We start from the raw sequence: 19,626 nt of genomic DNA on the forward strand, positions 1-19,626 counted from the left end.
GGTCTGTTTGTCTTCCTACCTCACAGTTAGGAACACTGGATTCCAAAGAACAAATACTAAAAACTGATGTGTTAGATGAGTTTGGGCCACACACCCTCTGCCAAGAGATTCTAACAATCCTGTTCAGACTGACGACCACATGAGTACAATGAGACCAATTTTAAGGTCGACAAGATTTCCTCAGCAGTGTTACTTCCTGGAATAGTCAGAAGTTGAAAGTACAATATGGATTTCTGGTTCAGAAAGTAGGTATACCAGGTAATGTCAGGGTCACACATAAGATTGGAGTTTCACTAAGACAGACAATGTGAACAAGGAACACAAAGAATATAGGAGAACAGTGTTAGGTAGGTAGGTAGCCAGGTCAGTGTATGATTGATAGGTAAGTGAGCGATGACAGAAATGATGACAGACAGATAGGATGACAGGCATATGGATGATGAATGATATTAAATACCCAGATAACGATGCTAGATGCTGGACAAATAGGTGATAGATTTTTATTTTCATAGGTAATTGTGCTTCAAGAGCCAAGCTTCAGATTTATATGTTTAGGATTTAGTTCTTATTTTGATTTTTATTTAAGTGTATATGTGTGTCTTTGTACTAGTGCATGCAGGTATGGAAGGATGCCCTTGGAAACCAGAAGGTGTCGGATACCCTTAAGCTGGAGTTACAGATGGTTGAATACCACCCTATATGAGTAATGACATTTGAACTCCCGTCCTCTGCAAGGAGTGTAAGAGTGTCCTTTTTTTGTTTGTTTGTTTTGTTTGAGACAGAGTTTATAATTGTAACAGGCCTGGCTGTCCTGGAACTGGCTTTGTAGAACAGGCTGGCCGTAAACTCAGAAAGATCTGCCTGCACCTGCTTCCCGAGTGTTGGGATTAAAGGTGTGTGCCACTACCGCCCAGCTAGCACGTGTTCTTCATCACTGAACCGTTCCTCCTGCCCTCAGATGTATTTCTAAAATCTTCTCTTTCTTTTTCTTTTTTAAGCAACATAAAACAAGAAGCACTTGATTATAAAATAGATTGGGGACTTTCCCTCCAGAGTCTGGCACACAGGCTGACCTTTGGTAAGTACCGGTGACTCAATGCCAGTCACCTGAGTGGCCCTCAGTGAAGTTGGCTTGTACTGTCAGTGGAACAACTCTTGACGATTCACAAACACCTGCCCCCGGGGGTTATCTACCTCAGATAGTGACACGTTCTTTCTAAAATAACCACTCTTTTGTCACTCCAAAATGCAATTTCCGCATCACTCACCGAGCATAATTATTAGAAAAAAAAATAAACTTCAACTTCTTGTGTCAAGTTTAAATGATGCTATGCTATGGGGATATTATTCCCCAGGAGGTCCACTTGCTCTAGATTGATTTCCCCAGAGAAGTCACAAAAGAAACTTAGGCAGGCTTAATATGTCTCTGGAAAAATGTGTATTAATCCATTTTTTTCTTTTCTTTCAATTATCTTCATATTTCCCCCAACTCTTGAGGTTTCAGTCTTCTAAGCAGCAACTATTTACTTGTCTCTTTTTCTTCTCCCTCCAAATGAGGAACAGAATTAACTCCCCTAAGCACACTGTTTTCTAATTATTCTACCTCGCTCCTCTGATTGCCTCCCATGCCCACTTGATCGGCTGCTGCTGATCCCCTTCTCAAAGTTCCTTCAGTGAACTCTAGGAGAGGAAAGGACACCAATACCAACTCTCCCGTGCTCTGCAGGGACCTGAGGCCACACTCACTACACTTCAGTTGGAAATCATATGTGATGATTTGCCTAAAAGGCCCAAAATAAGTGTGTCGCCAGGTTGTGGTTGACTAGAAGTTTTTCTTCTGTTTTCTCTTGTACTTATCTAGAGATTTAAATAATAATAACTCAAAACATGTCATATAAAAGTCTCATACTCAATTTATCCATTCTGCCATAATCTATCATTGCTGAGTATGTGTTAGTAAAAATATGGCTTGGAATAAGCATTAAAATAACACTTAGAACTGTAGAGGTTTTTTTGTTCTTTTTTTGTTCTTTTTTGTGTGTGTGTGTGGTGTGTGTGTGTGTGTGTGTGTGTGTGTGTGTATGAGTGTGTGTGTGTGTGTGTGTGTGTGTGTGTGTGTGTGTGTGTGTGTATTTACATGGTTTTTCTGTTGTGTGGCTCAGGCTGTCCTGGAACTTGCTGTGTTGACCAGGATGGCCTCAGAGATTCATCTGCCTCTGCTTCCCAAGTGCTGGGATTAAAGGCATGTGCCACCACTGCCCAGTACTATAGATATTTTTAAGGTGACCATTTGCACATGCCCTTTAGTAACACTTCAATTTACTGGGAATCCCCTCAAAAGCTATTTGAAAAGTCTTTTTTTTTCCTTCAGTGTGAAAAATAAAGTTCATACAAATTTACAATACATGCATGTTATAAAACAAATTATTTCATTAAAAGGAATGGTTACGCCATTAAGGGGGCAAGAGCAAATATTTCTATATTGTTTCTTGGTTTGCTTTTTGTTTTTAATTTGCCATGGATAAAATTTTAAATATGGGAATTAAAATACACAGAATTTTAGAGACAATTAATGGTGTCAAATCACTTATACTATTAAAAGTTAAGGTAAAATAAATATGTGTTTCTTTGTACATATACTAGGAAATCTGATAGCAATCAGCTACTATAATTCTGGAGTAATTAAAATAAGCAGCATTCATGATTTCTACAACTGTAGTCCAAAATGAAAACTTGAGTGCATCTACAATCATTGAGAAAACACACTACTGATTGTGCCTAGAAGGATGTTTCCAGAACGGTTTGAAGAGAAAAGACTGACAGTGAATGGAGACAGTGACCTGAATACAAGGAGAAACCTAGCTGAACACAGGCATAAATCCCTTTGCTTGCAGACTGAAGATGCAATGTGCCCACTGTCACAGATTCTTGTCATCATACTTCTGTCCTAAAAAATAATCATTCTATTGTAATGATCCAAAATCTAATATGTATTCACACACACACACACACACACACACACACACACACACGAGAATGCACTGACAACACAGTACTGTGTCATGTATTCCCTCACCTCTCACTCACTCAGCCTCATCATTATGCATCATCATAGACCCTACACCCTTGAACTGTGAGCCAAAATAAACCCTTCCTTAATTGCTTTCATCATGTATTTTGTCTTAGCAATAAGAAGAGCAACTGATAACAACTGCCCATCAAAGACCTCCATGAGTAAATCTTATTCATCTTATTGAACTTTTAGTTGCATGTGACATGTAAACACTCTTTCTATATTAAAACACTTTCTTCATTTGGTTTCCCAGATGGCTCTCTGTTCCTTTTTGATGAACATCTATCAACTTCTATGTTTATCAACCTGTATATTTCCCCATTGTCTTCTACACAATGAAGTAGTGGCTCAGGGCTCCATTCTTGAGACATTTCTGTACTTTCTTGGCCATAGTTCTTAACCCTGAATCCATATTAGAATTATATGGAAAGTGTCCAAATGATGTCGGTTCCTTGGACACACTCTATTCCCAGTGAATCATAGCAAAACCCACACTTAGACTTTATTTCCTGTTCCCCTTGTCCTGGACTATGATGACTCAGTCATTATATATACCACACTCCAGTGTCCCATAGAAAATATCTCAGACTGCAGGCTCCAGCTCCCCATCCTTCCACACATTGCAAACCAACAGTCATATAAATTACGGCCCACCATATCCAACAAAATCAAATTTGCCTTTACCCCAAGGACCAAGTTTCTTCTCTCTCTAGTGTCACATATTACTTAGTGACAACTCCATTATTCCTCTGGCCAAAATGCTGGCAGTCATCCTTCATCCTTCTATCTCTTCTGCTGAAAGCATGTTCTTTACCAAAGTGTATTCCACAATGAGTGCATATCCATAGTAACAACATTTCATGTCCTCCAGCAATGACACACTGATGCTAACCCACCACTTAACCTCTGAATCAAGGCAAGAGCTCTTACAAAGAGGCTTTCTTTGGCTGTTCTGTATTGGTAACCTACTCTCAGCAAATCAAGTAATGTTTAAAATCACTAAATCAGATCATGTCAGCACAGTTTGCTCAATACCTGCAGCAGGGATTCTGTCTCAAAATTAAAACCTGCCACCATGGTTCATTAAGTCCCATCATCAGTTCAGTTCTTAGAAACATTCGATTTTTAAATAAGATATCTGCATATATCTAATCTCTTTATTTAGCTCAAGAATATCACAGAGCTAACAAGATTTTATTACCTGCCTTTAAATCTTAGAAGAAAAAGGATAAATTTTATCAGATTCTCAAATTAATCCATTAAACCGAACATGGTCAGTTACTGTGTGAGACACAATCACAATTAATCACAGTTCACAATTACAGTTTAAATATCAATTGTTTCAAGTCTCTACTATGATACTAATTTAATGAAGAGTAGATCATACTAAAGCACACCTTGCTTTTATCGTATAACTCTTTCTCCAAAATTAAAACACCCACACTTCAAGGAAGTTTCTAAAACTCAGGAAATATACAACTCAATAGCTGCAGGAAGTCTCTGAAACTGACCAGATTCACTAGGGCCCTCCTTCCCAAACATATATAAGCTGTAGGGATTGCCGAGAAACACTCTCAGACAAGCTGAGCTGCCTGAAAGAAGCTGAGCTAAGTGGAAAAGGCAAAGACCAAATTGGGCTGCCTAGAAAGGATACTCTAACCTGTTGAGCTGTTTGTGCATTATGAAATATTCTCTAAGCTTCCATCTTTTGTGAGCTGTCACCCTTGCTGGGATGGGCTTTGGTGATGCATCTGCTTTTGAAGTATTTCTGCTCCTATAAGTAACCCTTCACACATACACCTATAAGTAACCTCAATGAAACTTACTGGTTCACTAAGTTGGACTTTGCTGGTATGCATACTTTGGTTTGCCATTGATTCCTAATCTGGTGTGAGTTAACATTTGTTCACATCTCCCCAGGCATAGTGTCATACAACATCTTTAAACATATGTTACCATCAACATATTGTCTTCTATTTGTGTGAATTGCCAGTGGTTTCCTGACTCATCTTTCCTACACACATGTCCTAATGGTACAAACATTCGTTCACCACTTTATGTCTTATTTTATTGCTATCTCTTCTTCGTGTAAAAACTGATTAAATTCAACTCAGGGCCTTGTGCACATCAGTTATAAGAAACTCTCAAGTCCCATGAAGCTGTGGACCAAGACACAAAAGTCAGAAATGTGAAATTCATGATTATGACTCTTTTAATCCCTTCCATTCAAATGGGATTGGTACTCTTAGAATAGAATTAGAATGGGGCCTTGAGAAGAGGGATGTTTTAATCAGCAAGCCTTCATAACCATGTCATTCCATAGAAGTTACTCAGAGTCTTCTAAGATTAACCAAACGTACATCACATACAGAGCAGAGCTCCTGAGGTCAGTGACTCATCAAATGCTTCTCTAGTTGCTTAATTCTCTTGCTTTGATAATGTTTGTACATTCATTTAGTCTAGTGTACTAAACTTAAGATCTAAACGCCAAGGACACTATGTGCTGGCTTGTGAAAAAGGCATGCTAATTACCTTCTTGTATCTTCAATCTTTTTCTCTCTCATGGATCTTTTCTATTCAAATGTGAACAAACTCAAATCTTTACCATTTTGAATGGTAAAAAATACAAAAACAATACAAACCTGAGAAAACCAGTTCCTTGGTTCTATAGTTCAGGCCAGGACTTGGTTTTTTATTTTATTTTTTTACAAGAATTCTACTGATGTGTTTCCTCATACCACTGATCCACATCGTTCTGGCTGCTACATGAAAATGGTTCTTAGATAACCATCAAATAATATACAAGCTATTAAACCCAATAGGATTACTTCAGAGCTAATCTTACTTCACCTGCCAACAAAACTTGGTATAATTGGGTATGGTCCCCTTCATGTTCTTAGAGCCTTTGTTCCCTGTACTTTTGATGATAGGCTATCTGTTTGTCTGTCTTCTCACCTTTCTTATTTCCTCCCAACCAAGTGGTCCTCCAATTCTTTGACTGTGAATTCCTCCAGGCTACCCTGTCAGGATGGCATTACTCAGACTTACTTTCCATCTGATTTTTTTTTTCTGGAGAAACGTATGACATTGCTGTGTGTTTGTCTCTATGGCTCTGGCACTCCTGGCACCAAACTGGCTAGCCTCCAGGGATCTGACATATTCTCATCTCAGGCACCTGACCCTCACTTGGAAATCTCTACTTAAGAACAGATTCTTCACAGTTTCAAAAATCTGCTCCGAGAGAACAAATACAATGATAAGCATTCTAAACTTTCTCTCAAGCCTCATGAGTATGTTTCCAAATGTGCTTTGGAACTTTCCACTTGAATTATTTCAGATTGACCAGATATAAGACCAGCCACAATCAGCTGCCAAATACATTCAGCTATTCCTCTTTATTTTGTAATTTCTAGTCATTTCCCCAATGATTGGAACTAGGAAAGTAATGGCAGTCCTGCTTAGAATGAGCATGTGACTTCTGCTGCTTTTCTACTTAGAATTATCCCTGGACCACGACCTGTCCATCTATCTAGAACCCATGTGATGACCTTTGGGGCTTCTATTGTCCACACCTGGCACGACTTGGGTCTGAGAACACATCTTCCCCTATACTTGCCTACTGTGCTTGCAGAGTACAAATTGGTCTCAAAACAAAAGAAAGCAAAAAGTAAAACAGATAACACAAAAAGCCTAGCATTTTTATATTGCCCTAAATTATACTAAAAAGTGTGGTGTGCAAATGAGGCCATAGGTTTCCTCAGCTCTTTCCATTTCACTTGGCTCTGAATGCTCTCCACTCCCAAACACCCCACCCCCTAAAGCTTCCTGGCTGATCTATCTGTATCTCCATTGTTTGATTTCCTCCCCACCCATCTCCTGAGTGGATGCTGAGCTAATTTAAATGGTTAGATCAGTTGCCTGAGAGAAATTGACTACAAAACCAAAAGCCAGAAATTCCGATGATGGCGTTCATACACAGCTGGCAGCTTTTAACACTATTCCAGATAGCCTGCAAAGATGTTGATTGTTATAACAAAGGATGGGTGGGGGGAACTCTGAGAATTGAGGCATATTTTCAATATTTTTTTTCTTTTTGGTTTTTTGAGACAGAGTTTCGCTGTGTAGCTTTGGCATCACTCCTGGAACTCACTCTGTAGCTTAGGCTGGCCTCGAATTCACAGAGATCCACCTGTCTCTGACTCCCCAGTGCCGGGAATCAAGGTTGGCACCTCTGCCGCCTGGCCTGTTTTCAGTATCTTTGTGTTGGTGTGTGTGTGTGTGTGTGTGTGTGTGTGTGTGTGTGTGTGTGTGGTGTGCTTTGAAGTTTCAGAACACTGTAAAATCTTTTCTATTTTTCCTAAACCCTAAATAAAGATATTTAGATATTTATTTTGGTCATAGAGTAATACTCCTTGTAAAGTTTCTGATAAATGTTGTAATTTCTTAAACATTTAAATATTTCAAGTAAATAAAAAATAATGATTTGCCTTATACACACACATACATACACACAAACACACACACACACACATACAGAGAGAGAGAGAGAGAGAGAGAGAGAGAGAGAGAGAGAGAGAGAGAGAGAGAGAGAGAACTTGTTGTTCCACTTAAGTGTACAGAATGAGCAGTGATACTGGTTGAACTCCTATTCGCCAAATCGCCAGCAAATACTGCACTGGAAAACACAGTCCTAAACTATTTACCCTGAGTGTTATTCTGACATTCACTAGAAAACAGAACACAACAAACAAAGCATCATCCAGGCAATCAAGTACTTTGAGGATGCCATGACATATCTTTTCCAAGTCACAGAGGTTCTTTCTCTGGACACTCTGACTATAGCACTGTGCTGATATCTTAAAACCTTTATTATTATCAATCCACACTAAAATACTGGTCTGCTACTTCTACAATTATAGGTAATGCCTTTTATATGGGGAAAAGCCAAGATTTTAAAGTGTTACAGATCTCAGAATGAGTAACTTACCCTAAATTTTGACACTTTCCTCCAGGTTTTAAAACTTTGGAAGGTGTAAGTTGTGTAAAACTATATGGACTATAATAATAATAATAACAATAATAATAATAATAATGAACTGGTGAGGTTGGCAGCAGTTTCCTGGAGGACTTGCTATCGGCAAGAGGATACCCAACAATCTAGTATATTATGAAAACCTGTCACAATATGAATGCCCACAGAAATGCACAAAAAAGAAGGAAGAGGAGGAGCCTAAAAAGAAGCAAAAACAAGATCCTCGAGTCAGAATCTCAGAGAACAGTATAAAGAAGGGCAGAAGAAGCCAAAACCACAGAGATTGGGCTTCAATCCACCCACTGGTCCAGACACCTCCCCTTGAACATGTTAGCTTCTGAAATTCCACAAATCTCAAACCACTTATTATTTGACTTACAGTAATGGGTCATCACTAAAGCACAGGAAGGCTGTGAGAGAATCAAAGTGAAGACCACCGCACATACTGCAGTGTGTGCTCCAGACCTATACAAGTATAATCAAGGGAGTTCTAAATGATGGAATGAAAATACAACATGAAACAATGTAACCTACACAATAATGCATTTCAGCAAGTTGTACAGCTTGGGGATAAATACATCTTCAGAACAGACATCTTGACTGCCAGTACAATGACCCTTTCCTGTTCACTTCAGCATCATCTCTGCTACATCCACAAGATCAAACTGTTGAGGCAACATGAGCACAATATCATTTCGTAAACTTCTTGCACCTTTGGATCCTTCTATTGACGGATAGTTTTAATTCTTAGCTTGACACAGTATAAAATCACCTGAGAAGAGAGTCTTAATGAGGAAGTGTTTAGATCAGATTGGCCGGTAGGGGCATTTGTTGGAGACAGTCTTGATTACATTTGTAGATGTAATCATGGCAACCACATACTCTGGATTTGCATTCTAAATCATACAGTTGTAGAGAAAGTGGACTGAGCAGCAAGCATGTGTGCATGCATGCTTACATTCATTTCTCTTTGGCACTGACTGTTGATGTGATATGACTGTTTTAAAGTTCTGGTTGCCTTGACTTCCTTGCTATGATGGACTCTCGTTGAAATTGTGAGCTAAACTAAAGCCTTTTCCCCCTATATTGCATTTTATCTGGGTATTTTATCACATCAGCAGAAAAATAAAGTAGGACAGTCTACCGTCAACTCTCTAACTCAACTCTACCTTATGTTTCAAGTCCCTATCTAGCAGCCTTGCCAGGAAGCATATCTTCCTGCCTCCCACCCCCTACACCTAAGCAATGATGACCACAAAACAGCTAAGGTTCATTAAGCACTTATAACAATCCTATGACACAGGTATGTATAATATACGAATTTTCGGTACATACCTAAACAAAGAATTCCCAACAGAAGAATCCCGAATGGCTGAAATACACTTAAAGAATTGCTCAACATCCTTAGTCATCAGGGAAAATGCAAATCAAAATGACTCTGAGATACTATCTTACACCTGTCAGGATGATTAAGAACAAAACCACTGACGACAGCTTATGCTGGAGAGGATGTAAAGGCAACACTCCTCCACTGTTGGTGAAAATGCAAACTTGTACAGACACTTTGGAAATCAATAAGGTGGTTTCTCAGAAAAATGGGAATCAATCTACCTCAAGATCCAACTATACCAATCTTGGGCATATACTGAAAGAATGCTCAATCATACCACAAGGACACTTGCTCAACTTTGTTCGTAGCAGCATTATTTGTAAAATTAAGAAACTGGAAAACAACCTAGATGCCCCTCGACATAAGAATGGATAAGGAAAATGTGGTACATTTACATAATATTACTCAGCTGTAAAAAAAAAAAAAAAAAAATGACCTCATGAAATTTGCAGGCAAGTGGATGGAACCAGAAAAAATCATTCTGAGTGAGGTAACCCAGAGCCATAAAGACAAACATGGTATGTACTTACTCATAAGTGGATATTAGGAGTGAAATACAGGATACCCAACCTACAATCCACAGCCTCAGTAAGGCTAGATAACAAAGAGGGCTCAAAGAGGGATGCATGGATTTCCCTGGGAAGGGGAAACAGAAGACATCTCCTAGGTAAATTAGGGACAGGAGGGGGAGTATGGGGTGTGGGGAAGCAGGCTGGACAGGCTGGGCACCAGAGGTGGTTTGGGGGTTGGATGGAGGGGGAGAGTGAAAAAAAGAGGTGTAATGATTGGCATGCGGGGGGTGGGGGTGGGGTGGGGGGGTGCATTTCAGGGATAGGGAGAAACCAGATTCCTAGGGAAACTCCCAGGAATCCACAAGGATGACCCCAGCTAAGACTCCTAGTAGATGCCTGCACTGGCCATCTACTGTAATTGGATTGATGACTACCTTAACTGTCAGCAAAGAGCCTTTACTCAGTAACTGATGGAAGCAGATGCAGAGATCCACAGACAAGCACTGGGCTAAGCTCTGGAAGTCCGCCTGAAGAAAGAGAGGAGGGATTGTACAAGCAAGGAAGGTCAAGGTCATGATGGAGAAACCCACACAGACAGCTGGCCTGAGCTCTGAGAGAGCACATGGACTCTGGACCAACAGTTAAGGAGCCTGCCTGGGACCGACTTTGGCTCTCTGGATGTGGGTGACAGTTGCGTAGCTTGTTCTGTTCGTAAAGCTCCTTGCAGTGAGATCAAGACATGTCGCTGGGGCTTAGCTGGCTTTTGGGACATCTTCCCCACGCTGGATTACCTAGCCCAATCTTGATGCAGGGGATGAGCTCTGTCCTACCTCAGCTTGATGTGCTATGCTTTGTTCAAGCCCATGGGAGGCCTGCTTCTTTCTGAATGGAGACTGGGGAGGGGGAGTGGATAGGAAGAGAGGTAGATGGGAGTATGGGTTGGGATGATGGAACAGGAGGAGAAGGAGGGTTAACTGTGGTCAGTATGTAAAATAAATGAAAAAATGTTAATTAAGTAAAATAAGATAAAGAAATATTAAAATGAAAGAGAAAAAAACAAAACAAACAAACAAACAAATATAACATATGCATTTTTCAGAAAAGATACTGCAACGCAAACAAGCTAATAACTCACCCCCAGACAGACACATCAAATCAAGGGTAGAGATGATGAGCAAACTCGGGTAGAGGAACTCCATAACCTGTGTTCTAAACATTGGGCCACACCACCTCTATATGATTAAAACAGATGCACCCAGTTACTGCTGTATATCCAATGCTTTAACACTATCTTTCCAAGAAGCCATGTTCAATGAGATGCTGAAATTCAATGTGTGCCTCTTACAAATACTGACTCTATAGCATCAAGTGTGGAATACAAATAAATTATCAAACATCCCTAAAAAAAAAAAAAAAAAAAGAAAAAGAAAAAAAAACCTCTTTAACAATATTTTTGTTGAAACCTAATTTTTATTAAAAAAATATAGCTATAACTGGCACACCTAAGACATATTAGCATTTACCATCCCTATGTTAAGAAAAGTGTCTTCAAAACTAATGAAAACCCTTGGCAATTTGAATATTAGATGATACTAAATTACACTATAATTATTTCAAAGGTCAAGAATCTTACACATTTAGTCTTAAAACTCTCCACCTGGGTGATGCAATCAGAAAATTTAAGTATGTATGAAAATATTTAATTATACAAAACAGGAAGAAATCTACTAATTTAATAACCTTTAAGTAAAATGTGCTATCTTTCCACATAAGTATTTTTCCCTGTGCTGCAAAAAATGAACATTTTAGAAGAATATATGAGCTGTGTTAGTCTCAAGGAAGAGTGGGACATCATGGTATGAAATAAATCAACACATCATGTTTGCAGGTAAGGCTACAGGGCACTGTTGAAAACACCCAATGCTCTTAACTATTGAACCACCTCTCCTGCCCCTTGATTAGATCATTTTAAAAGAAGATTTGCCTTTAAGATTTGGATTCCTTTTTTATAGCTAAGCTACCTCACACTCAGGACAGTCCTCTCTTCATGAAATGTGGAGAAAACTAAGGCATTCCCAGAGGATAGGACCACAGCGGAAATGGTTTTGCTCTGCTAGAATTGCCCCTGGCTGCAGAAGGCCTATATTACATGCTGGATGAGTGGGTCTTGAATTGATTTGGTGTGTTGTGTGAATAAACATGGATGTAATTTGTTTTTTTAAGCAATTGCAATGGAATGTTTTAATGGATAGTCTTTAAAAACACTGCTTCTGTTTCTTTGTTTGGGGATCTTTGTTTTTTTGATTTTGGCAGACAGGGCCTTATTATCATATAGCCCTGGCTTGTCCAAAATTGGCTTTGTGGATCCAGTTGACATCAGATTTGTGATGCTTGTGTACATTACAGGTATGCAATCTTTTGTTTCTGTTTCTTATTTTCTTAAGCCTTCATCATGTATGATTACTTTACAAACAGCAAACTCACAACAAAGTACAAGATAATATTATCCGAAGCCTTCAAAAACAGCTATCCATGCCTATGTGCTCTCTTTTTGGGTGTGATTTTTTATATTGAACCTTGAAGATAAATAATATTGACAACTTGAGAGACATCTTTATGGCTCAACTGACAAAACTAATCTTTAGTTAATTCACGGTGACTCATCATGAAGATGAAGGGCCTCCCCTGACCAAATACGGGAAACACTTTCAGAGTTGGGAGGCTTTGTCTGTACTCAGGGGAGGACTGGACTTCAGCAGGGCTGGGTGTGTGGAGTGCTGAGACAGGGCTGACTGCCAATGGAAGCCACTTCATTGGACTCTTTGGACTGTGTTGTCTCATCTAGGTAACGAGTGCCTCCTATGTACCAGAAACTGTCCACATGCTTTGTTCATGGGGGCTCCTATTTTGCCCAGCCACACTACTGTTCTGTGAATGGCATGTAATGATCAAAAATGAGGAAACGGGTACAGAGGGATTCAGAGAAGCCACCACAGTCAACAGGTTCAAGGTAAAACTGAACTTCCAAAACAGATGTCCCGTATCCACAGCTTGACTACTCCATGCAATTTGCCTTTTTAAAGTTCTTGGAGGTCGAGGGAGGAGGTGCATGTCTGTAATCCTGAGGCAATCATTAAAGGAACAACCTTAAACAAGAGTGAACTTCATGGAGATATGTAACTTTGAGAATGTATGAAATAGGACAATGAAATTTTAATCTAGATTCTAAATAAAGATCGTAAAGTATGCAACTGCCTTAATTCTAGAAGCTAAAAGTGAAGATATGCACAGGACTCTGCAAAGTGTTTTGATAATTTTCTTTGTGTTTCATACTCTTCATGCACCCAAGTTGATCTTAAATGCTTTTTTGTGACAATTGCAGCCTACAGGGGACTCCCTGTATCCAAATATTTGTGGTCAGTCCTAAGTAGAGATTGGGAGGCAGAGAAGAAGATGAAGACAAAACAAAGAAATGGAGGGGAAAGAGACAGGAGAAAGGAAATATGTTTAATTTATACACTGCTTCCTTTTCTCCTCCATGTTATTTCTTCCAAAGCTGCATTCTTGCATTGCAAATACATTCAAACACAATTAAAAGCAAGAACTACTGAAAAACTCCATAAGCTATTTCAAGTTAGGCTGATATGCCAGTGTTACTACTTTTTAATATTAAAATAAGTAAATATCAAATGGAAAACAAGAGCTGAAGAACATAATAAGTAAATTCATATGTATAAAACAAGTAGATTTCAATTGCATTCAATTATTTCAGCCAATCACCTCGAACAGAAGATCCTCTAAAGAAAATTGCATTGCCTTCCCAACTCCTTGGAGAGCCAGTTTAGTTAACAGCCTACCTACACTTCAGAGATGACCATGCAGCTTACATGTCAAACTCATTTTCAAATGTCAATCATGTCCTTTTCAATCTAATTAGTTTGGAAAGTAGTGTCACTGACCTGGAACTATGCAGACCATTTATTATCATATCATTTGATCAACCTAACACTTTGCCTCAGTTGAGTTTAAGACACCTGTAGCCAAAATGTAATATCCTTTCTCCTACTCATTACTGGTAACTCTCAATATAATTCCCTATTTACAGCTCAATTTATCACTGTGAGTATGCATGACCAACTTTACAGAGACATTCCACAGAATCTTCCTGAAGATTTCAGGGCAGTTAAAGCAAAAAGGTAAAAGAATATATACAGATGGTAACTATATACATATATATACATACAAAGATAGTGACTATATATGTATATACATATATATATACATATATATATATGCATACAAACATAATTTTATTAGTACCAAATACATACAGCAGGCTCAGGATTTGAGATAAAGAATTGCAGATGGAAAAAGGAGGAAGAATGAAGACTATGCACAGGCTGGGAAGAATTTACAACATGAACTATACAGATTAGATTTTTGTTTCCTTTAATATGGCACAACGAACCTTATATGGTTCTCCTTATACGGAGACTCTGCAGGTTGTCATCACATTGGGTTTATTTTGTAATAAGGAAAAACTGCCCTGGACTCATAGTATCTAATCCGACTTTAACTCGGCAAGGTGTAGATGAGGTAGCACTGAAAAAGAAATAATAACTAGCTGCCCAGAGGTCAGAGAGCCTTGGCAAGTGTATCAGAGAGGAGCAAAAGGGCTGGGCGGGGCTCGAGTGGATCTGCGCTACGTGCTGGCAGCAAGGGAGCTCGAAAGATGGCTCACAGAGGAGACACCCCTCGCCTGGTCCATTCTCCAGCAAGACCGGGGAAATTACATGATCTTTTTCCTATTTCAGCTTTGCATATTAAGAATGAATTTGCAAGACAAAAATGCAAGCAGGTAATCTTATCTCGACTGCACAGCATAACACATTGCACCAAGGAGGGAAAGAATACAGACACTCTGATATGCCCCAAAATGGTATATTCATATTTTTAACTGTGGCATTTTAAAAAAAAGCGCACCTGTTATATTTAAAGTAATGACTAGTCACTCTAGGATGGTAATCTAAAAGCAGAATGCTGGCTGCCAGATCTTCCTTTTTTATCTTGAACTTTTATTGGAGGAAGTTAAGTGGATTTTACCAAAATTTATGATTGTCTGATGGAAAGGCGAGAATGTTACTCATGTTTTCTGGATCAATTTACTACTACTGAATAATTTTACATGAGGTTAAAAAAAATGCACATCTATCTCACACTTACCTTCTGGTGAGGAAGCAGTCTTTTGGGAAAAGACAGCGTGTACTTTACTCTTCTTATGGATATCATTGTTTACAGACAAGCTGGACTGAAGTTTTCTATGCATTTTCTGAGAAACAGGAGCTGAAATTTTGTGGTTATCTGTAGGTGCTTGTTTAGCTCCATGAGGAATTCCATTCCCATTGCTCAGACTCTTATGGCCGCCATTCTTTATCTTGCCTGTTTCCTCCTTGCTGGGCTCCTGTGTTGATGTCTGCAGCCGAGGCAAGCGCTGAGGTTGGGCTGAGTTAAAAAAACAAAACAAAAAACAGTTCATCTAGTTAAGCAAGAGAAGCTATTATTTTATAATAACAAAAAGATATATTCCAAAATACAAATTCAAAAATAGAGACTGGAGGTCTAATCCATGATAATAAACCTGAAGATACAGGGAGTTATAGAAGAAAGGAAGAAGGAAAAGGTGAAAAGGGAAGAAGAGGAATGTTCTAGAAGGAAGGGAGGGAGGAAGGGAGGGAGAAATGGAGGGAGGGAGGGTCTAGAAGTAAAATAAAAGTAGGTTCAAAACATCACTATACAAAGACAAAAAATTAGGATTTTTTTTTTGTTAATTTAAAATAATACTTAAATTAAAAGGTCTGTTTCAAGACTGGTTCAGTGAAGGCTGCTCTTGTTGGTTGGTCTCCTGAGCAATATACACACAATACCATGATCTCAATACTAAACTCACCAATTACATTTTGGAGTGAAAGGAACAATGAATTCAGACATTCAAAGCTGGAAAATAACCAAACATAGTTTTCTTCCAATCAATTCTAAATCTGGATGGAAGTCTCTTCTGTGCTTATTCCTTTAACTCATTTTAAAGAAAAAAAAAAAAAGGTTCCGTCTGGTACAGTACAGCTGCTGAAAGCAAATCTAAGCACTTCAGGAGAACTAACATCTGAGTCTGGACCTAGCAAAGGCGCCACCTTCATTCCTCCTAGTCAATGCTATACCAGAAGTCCTGACAAAAGATGTGAGTGGGGAAAAGACGTCAGAGTCTTAGGAAGGAGAACACAAACTTGTGGAGTGCCGCACACTTATGAATGAATGAATAATCTAAGTTCTGAAAGGTTAAGAATTAAGAAAAATGTATTTAGAATAAACTGTACAAAATAAAGTATTCCAACATGCAATGCCAGTGGTAACCAATTCACAAATGGACAAGAGAAGAATTAGCTTTTCAGCATAGGGAGAAAAACAAAATCCCAAACCCACCCCTTGAAAACACTAATAAAGATCCAGAGCTAAAGCAACAGGAATGGGTAGACACAGTTACAGGGATCAACAAAATGACAAAACATTATTGAAAAGCATGGAGGTGTCCAAATCATGGGCATAAGTATGTTCATTCTATTAGTTTGGTAATTCTTTCATATTTTAGTAAGTGTAGTTCCCACTAACATTTCTTTGGGGCTTTTTTTTTTTTTTTTAAATGATACATAGAAGCTGATCCCAAAATAAGGAAGAGGAACACATACTACCAAAGAAATTTTAGGGAAGAAAATTGAGGGTTGGTAGAACTTTAATTAGATAGGAAATTGCACCACCAAATTCCAATAGCTCTAACACTGTGTCATTTGGCCATACAAAGACAAAAACCAGTGGAACTACTCCCAGGCATGTAGATGCATGCACAGACATACACATGTCTATGACATACAAATAAAACCATCCACATGTCTATGTATGAAGAGAAACTCTTTTTCAGTTTAAAGTAGAAAGAGAGACTATTTTAATGGCATGATACTGAGAAGGCTAATGACTTTAATTCTTTGGGCACTGCATCATTGAACAATTGAGTGAAGCATGACAATTTGTGTTGACCAGCATTACCCAACAGCTCCATGTGACCTCAGGACAAATATCTACAACCCAGTATCTTATGCAGGAGATCGGTTTCTTAGGAACATGCAATCATTTGATTTAGAGACCAACCAGAAGGACATCCTAATGACTGCCATTGAACCCACAGCTAGTTATGCATATGCATTTCAAAAGATGCCGAATTTAGTGTTCTTTACAGAGCACTTTCTAGCAATCTCTCCAAATAAATGGAATGTTTGAGCAACTTCCTCTCTAAAACTAATAATTCAAGCAATCTGAGAGCTTGGTTAAGTTGAAATGTCATTGACCAATGCAGGAAAACTCCTCATCAATCAGTCAAAAATGACTTCTCCTACTCCAGTCCAAGGTAACCCAAGAATTACTATGAAATAGTTCAACAGTCTCATTAAATAAAAAATGCAAGTGGTAAAAGACGAGTGTGTCCTGTCTCCAAATTCTAAACAATGATAGATTTGACCTTTTTTTTTCTTTCTACTAACAGAACTGAATCTACCACTTATGAGTTACAGCTGGAGCTTTAGTTTAATACATCCTTAACGATTTATCTACATTTCAATCTTCAAACCATATCTATTTCTGGGGCAGTTAAATGATAGCAATTTTATATTTTATTTCACTGTCACCTAATTATTCTTCTGAGGTTTTTGAATTACAGTTAAGCAACCAAATATTGCCTCTGCACTTCAGTTTTGTTTAAAACACTAAAACATTTTTTAGTTGAATGATTTTGCCGTGTGTGTGCAGTACATCAAATCAAAACTGGATAAGCTTTATCTTAGCCATCTCAATAGACAGGAAATGTAGCTTCATTGATCATTTCTCAAGGGTATGATTTTAATCTTATGGTCAAGTTGCAATTAAAACTAAACAGGAAACATGATTTTATTTTCAAATGAAGAACGAAACTGCCTGCCTGATTAAACCACAACTATTTGGTTTCAAATAGATTTCTTGTTATTGTGTACAAATCACGGATAGATCTAAAAAAGCATGCTAATATGGGGGTGACACAATGCTTCTTAAAACACAGGCAACGCCTGGGGACCCTCACTCCTGCTTTAATGATGCACGGTTCTCATTCAGCTGTCTTTCTTTTTTCCAATCTTTACATATGTGACAGCTCTCAGAAGTAGACCATAGACCATCTGGCATTTTCCGAGGTGGAACTTGTGCAAGTTCAGCTCTATTGGGAGTGCACTGCTATCTTCTGCCTGTGTTATAAAGGGACAATAGAATGTAGAACTTAAGGGTTGTTTTGAATTATTCATTTTTTGCCTGTATATTCAAGAAATTTTTACAAACTCTGCATTTTGTACTACATAATCACATGCGTTAAAGGTACAAAGAAACTTTTTGACACCTCTTTTCTACAGGAGCCTGGCATTTTGTTTGATATGTGAACATTCAGCATCTGCTATATCACTCCAAACAGGACGGGGGCTGCTACAAAAGACCCCATTTTAAATTTACTCTCTATGAGCGAAAAATGTATTCTCGATATTCAAGAATGGATGCAATACTTGTCAAAATTTCAAATACCAGATATTAGGACATTCAGCATCTTCAAACCTGGATAGCATTGGTCACCTGATCAGCATATGTGTAGAGACTTTTTTTTTTAAAACCACAGCTCACACAATGCAGCCTGATTGTAATTTTAATATCCATGATGAATAGTTACAAATGTCTTAAGAAATACTGTTCTTTCTAGGTTCAAATGTTTTCAATCAGGGAGGATTAGGTCTAACAGTTTTCAATGGGAATAATAAACATGGGAACAAATGAGTCAATGGCATAAACTTCTTTTGATAATTAAAAAAAACAGGTGATACTGTAACTAGTAATAAGTACGTGTGAAACTGCCGCCGCTGGCATAGGCACAGAGAGGCACGTTTCACTCCAGCATATAATCTATCAGTGGGAGCAGATCATCTGCATGGCTGGTGTGCACACAAGTCATAGTCAATAAAATTACAATAATTCTCATGCACATAGTTAATTTAAATGGTTGATGTACACATAAAAATCACACTAAATCCTGTTACTTTTCACAGGGATAATTATAAGATTCTTTTTAAAAAAATAATTATAAGAGTCTTCCTGGGTATGCAGTATCACATGGTCACTATAGGACACACACACACACACACACATGGTAATGGTAGAGATGCTATATATGCAATACTGCATATGAATATATGAACAATTTAGCAAATTAAATTAGATACCTGTGATCTTGACACTTTATATACAATAGTGTCCTTAAATGGGAGATGAGATGTTTTTCAATATGACTCATGATAAATGTATACATTTTTATTGGCTGCATAATGTGAATTTAGGTAAAATCACTTAGAATGAAGGTGAAAGTCTTCTCTTTTTTATCATCCAGTGCCAAGACTTTCTCTGTGTGCGAAGTCTGGGTACACATGCCCCTAAATCCTGGGAGACTCCTGGTATACTCTATGCTGTTTTTCATCCTCCACCTCAGAGGCTTTTGGAAATGCCTTAT

General features: G+C 38.3%; 1 protein-coding gene across 2 annotated transcripts in view; it reads right to left on the reverse strand.

Moving 5' to 3' along the window:
• Positions 1-19,626, reverse strand: part of Mdfic (MyoD family inhibitor domain containing) — an 83,149-nt gene that overhangs the window by 17,184 nt on the left and 46,339 nt on the right. For both annotated transcript variants that reach the window (XM_006984273.3, XM_042272812.2), the window contains exon 4: positions 15,231-15,509. In XM_006984273.3, coding sequence (XP_006984335.1) covers positions 15,231-15,509 — 279 coding nt within the window. The remainder of the gene's footprint in view (positions 1-15,230; positions 15,510-19,626) is intronic.

Source organism: Peromyscus maniculatus, chromosome 3 (genome assembly GCF_049852395.1).
Source record: "Peromyscus maniculatus bairdii isolate BWxNUB_F1_BW_parent chromosome 3, HU_Pman_BW_mat_3.1, whole genome shotgun sequence".
Taxonomy (NCBI): Eukaryota; Metazoa; Chordata; class Mammalia; order Rodentia; family Cricetidae; genus Peromyscus; species Peromyscus maniculatus.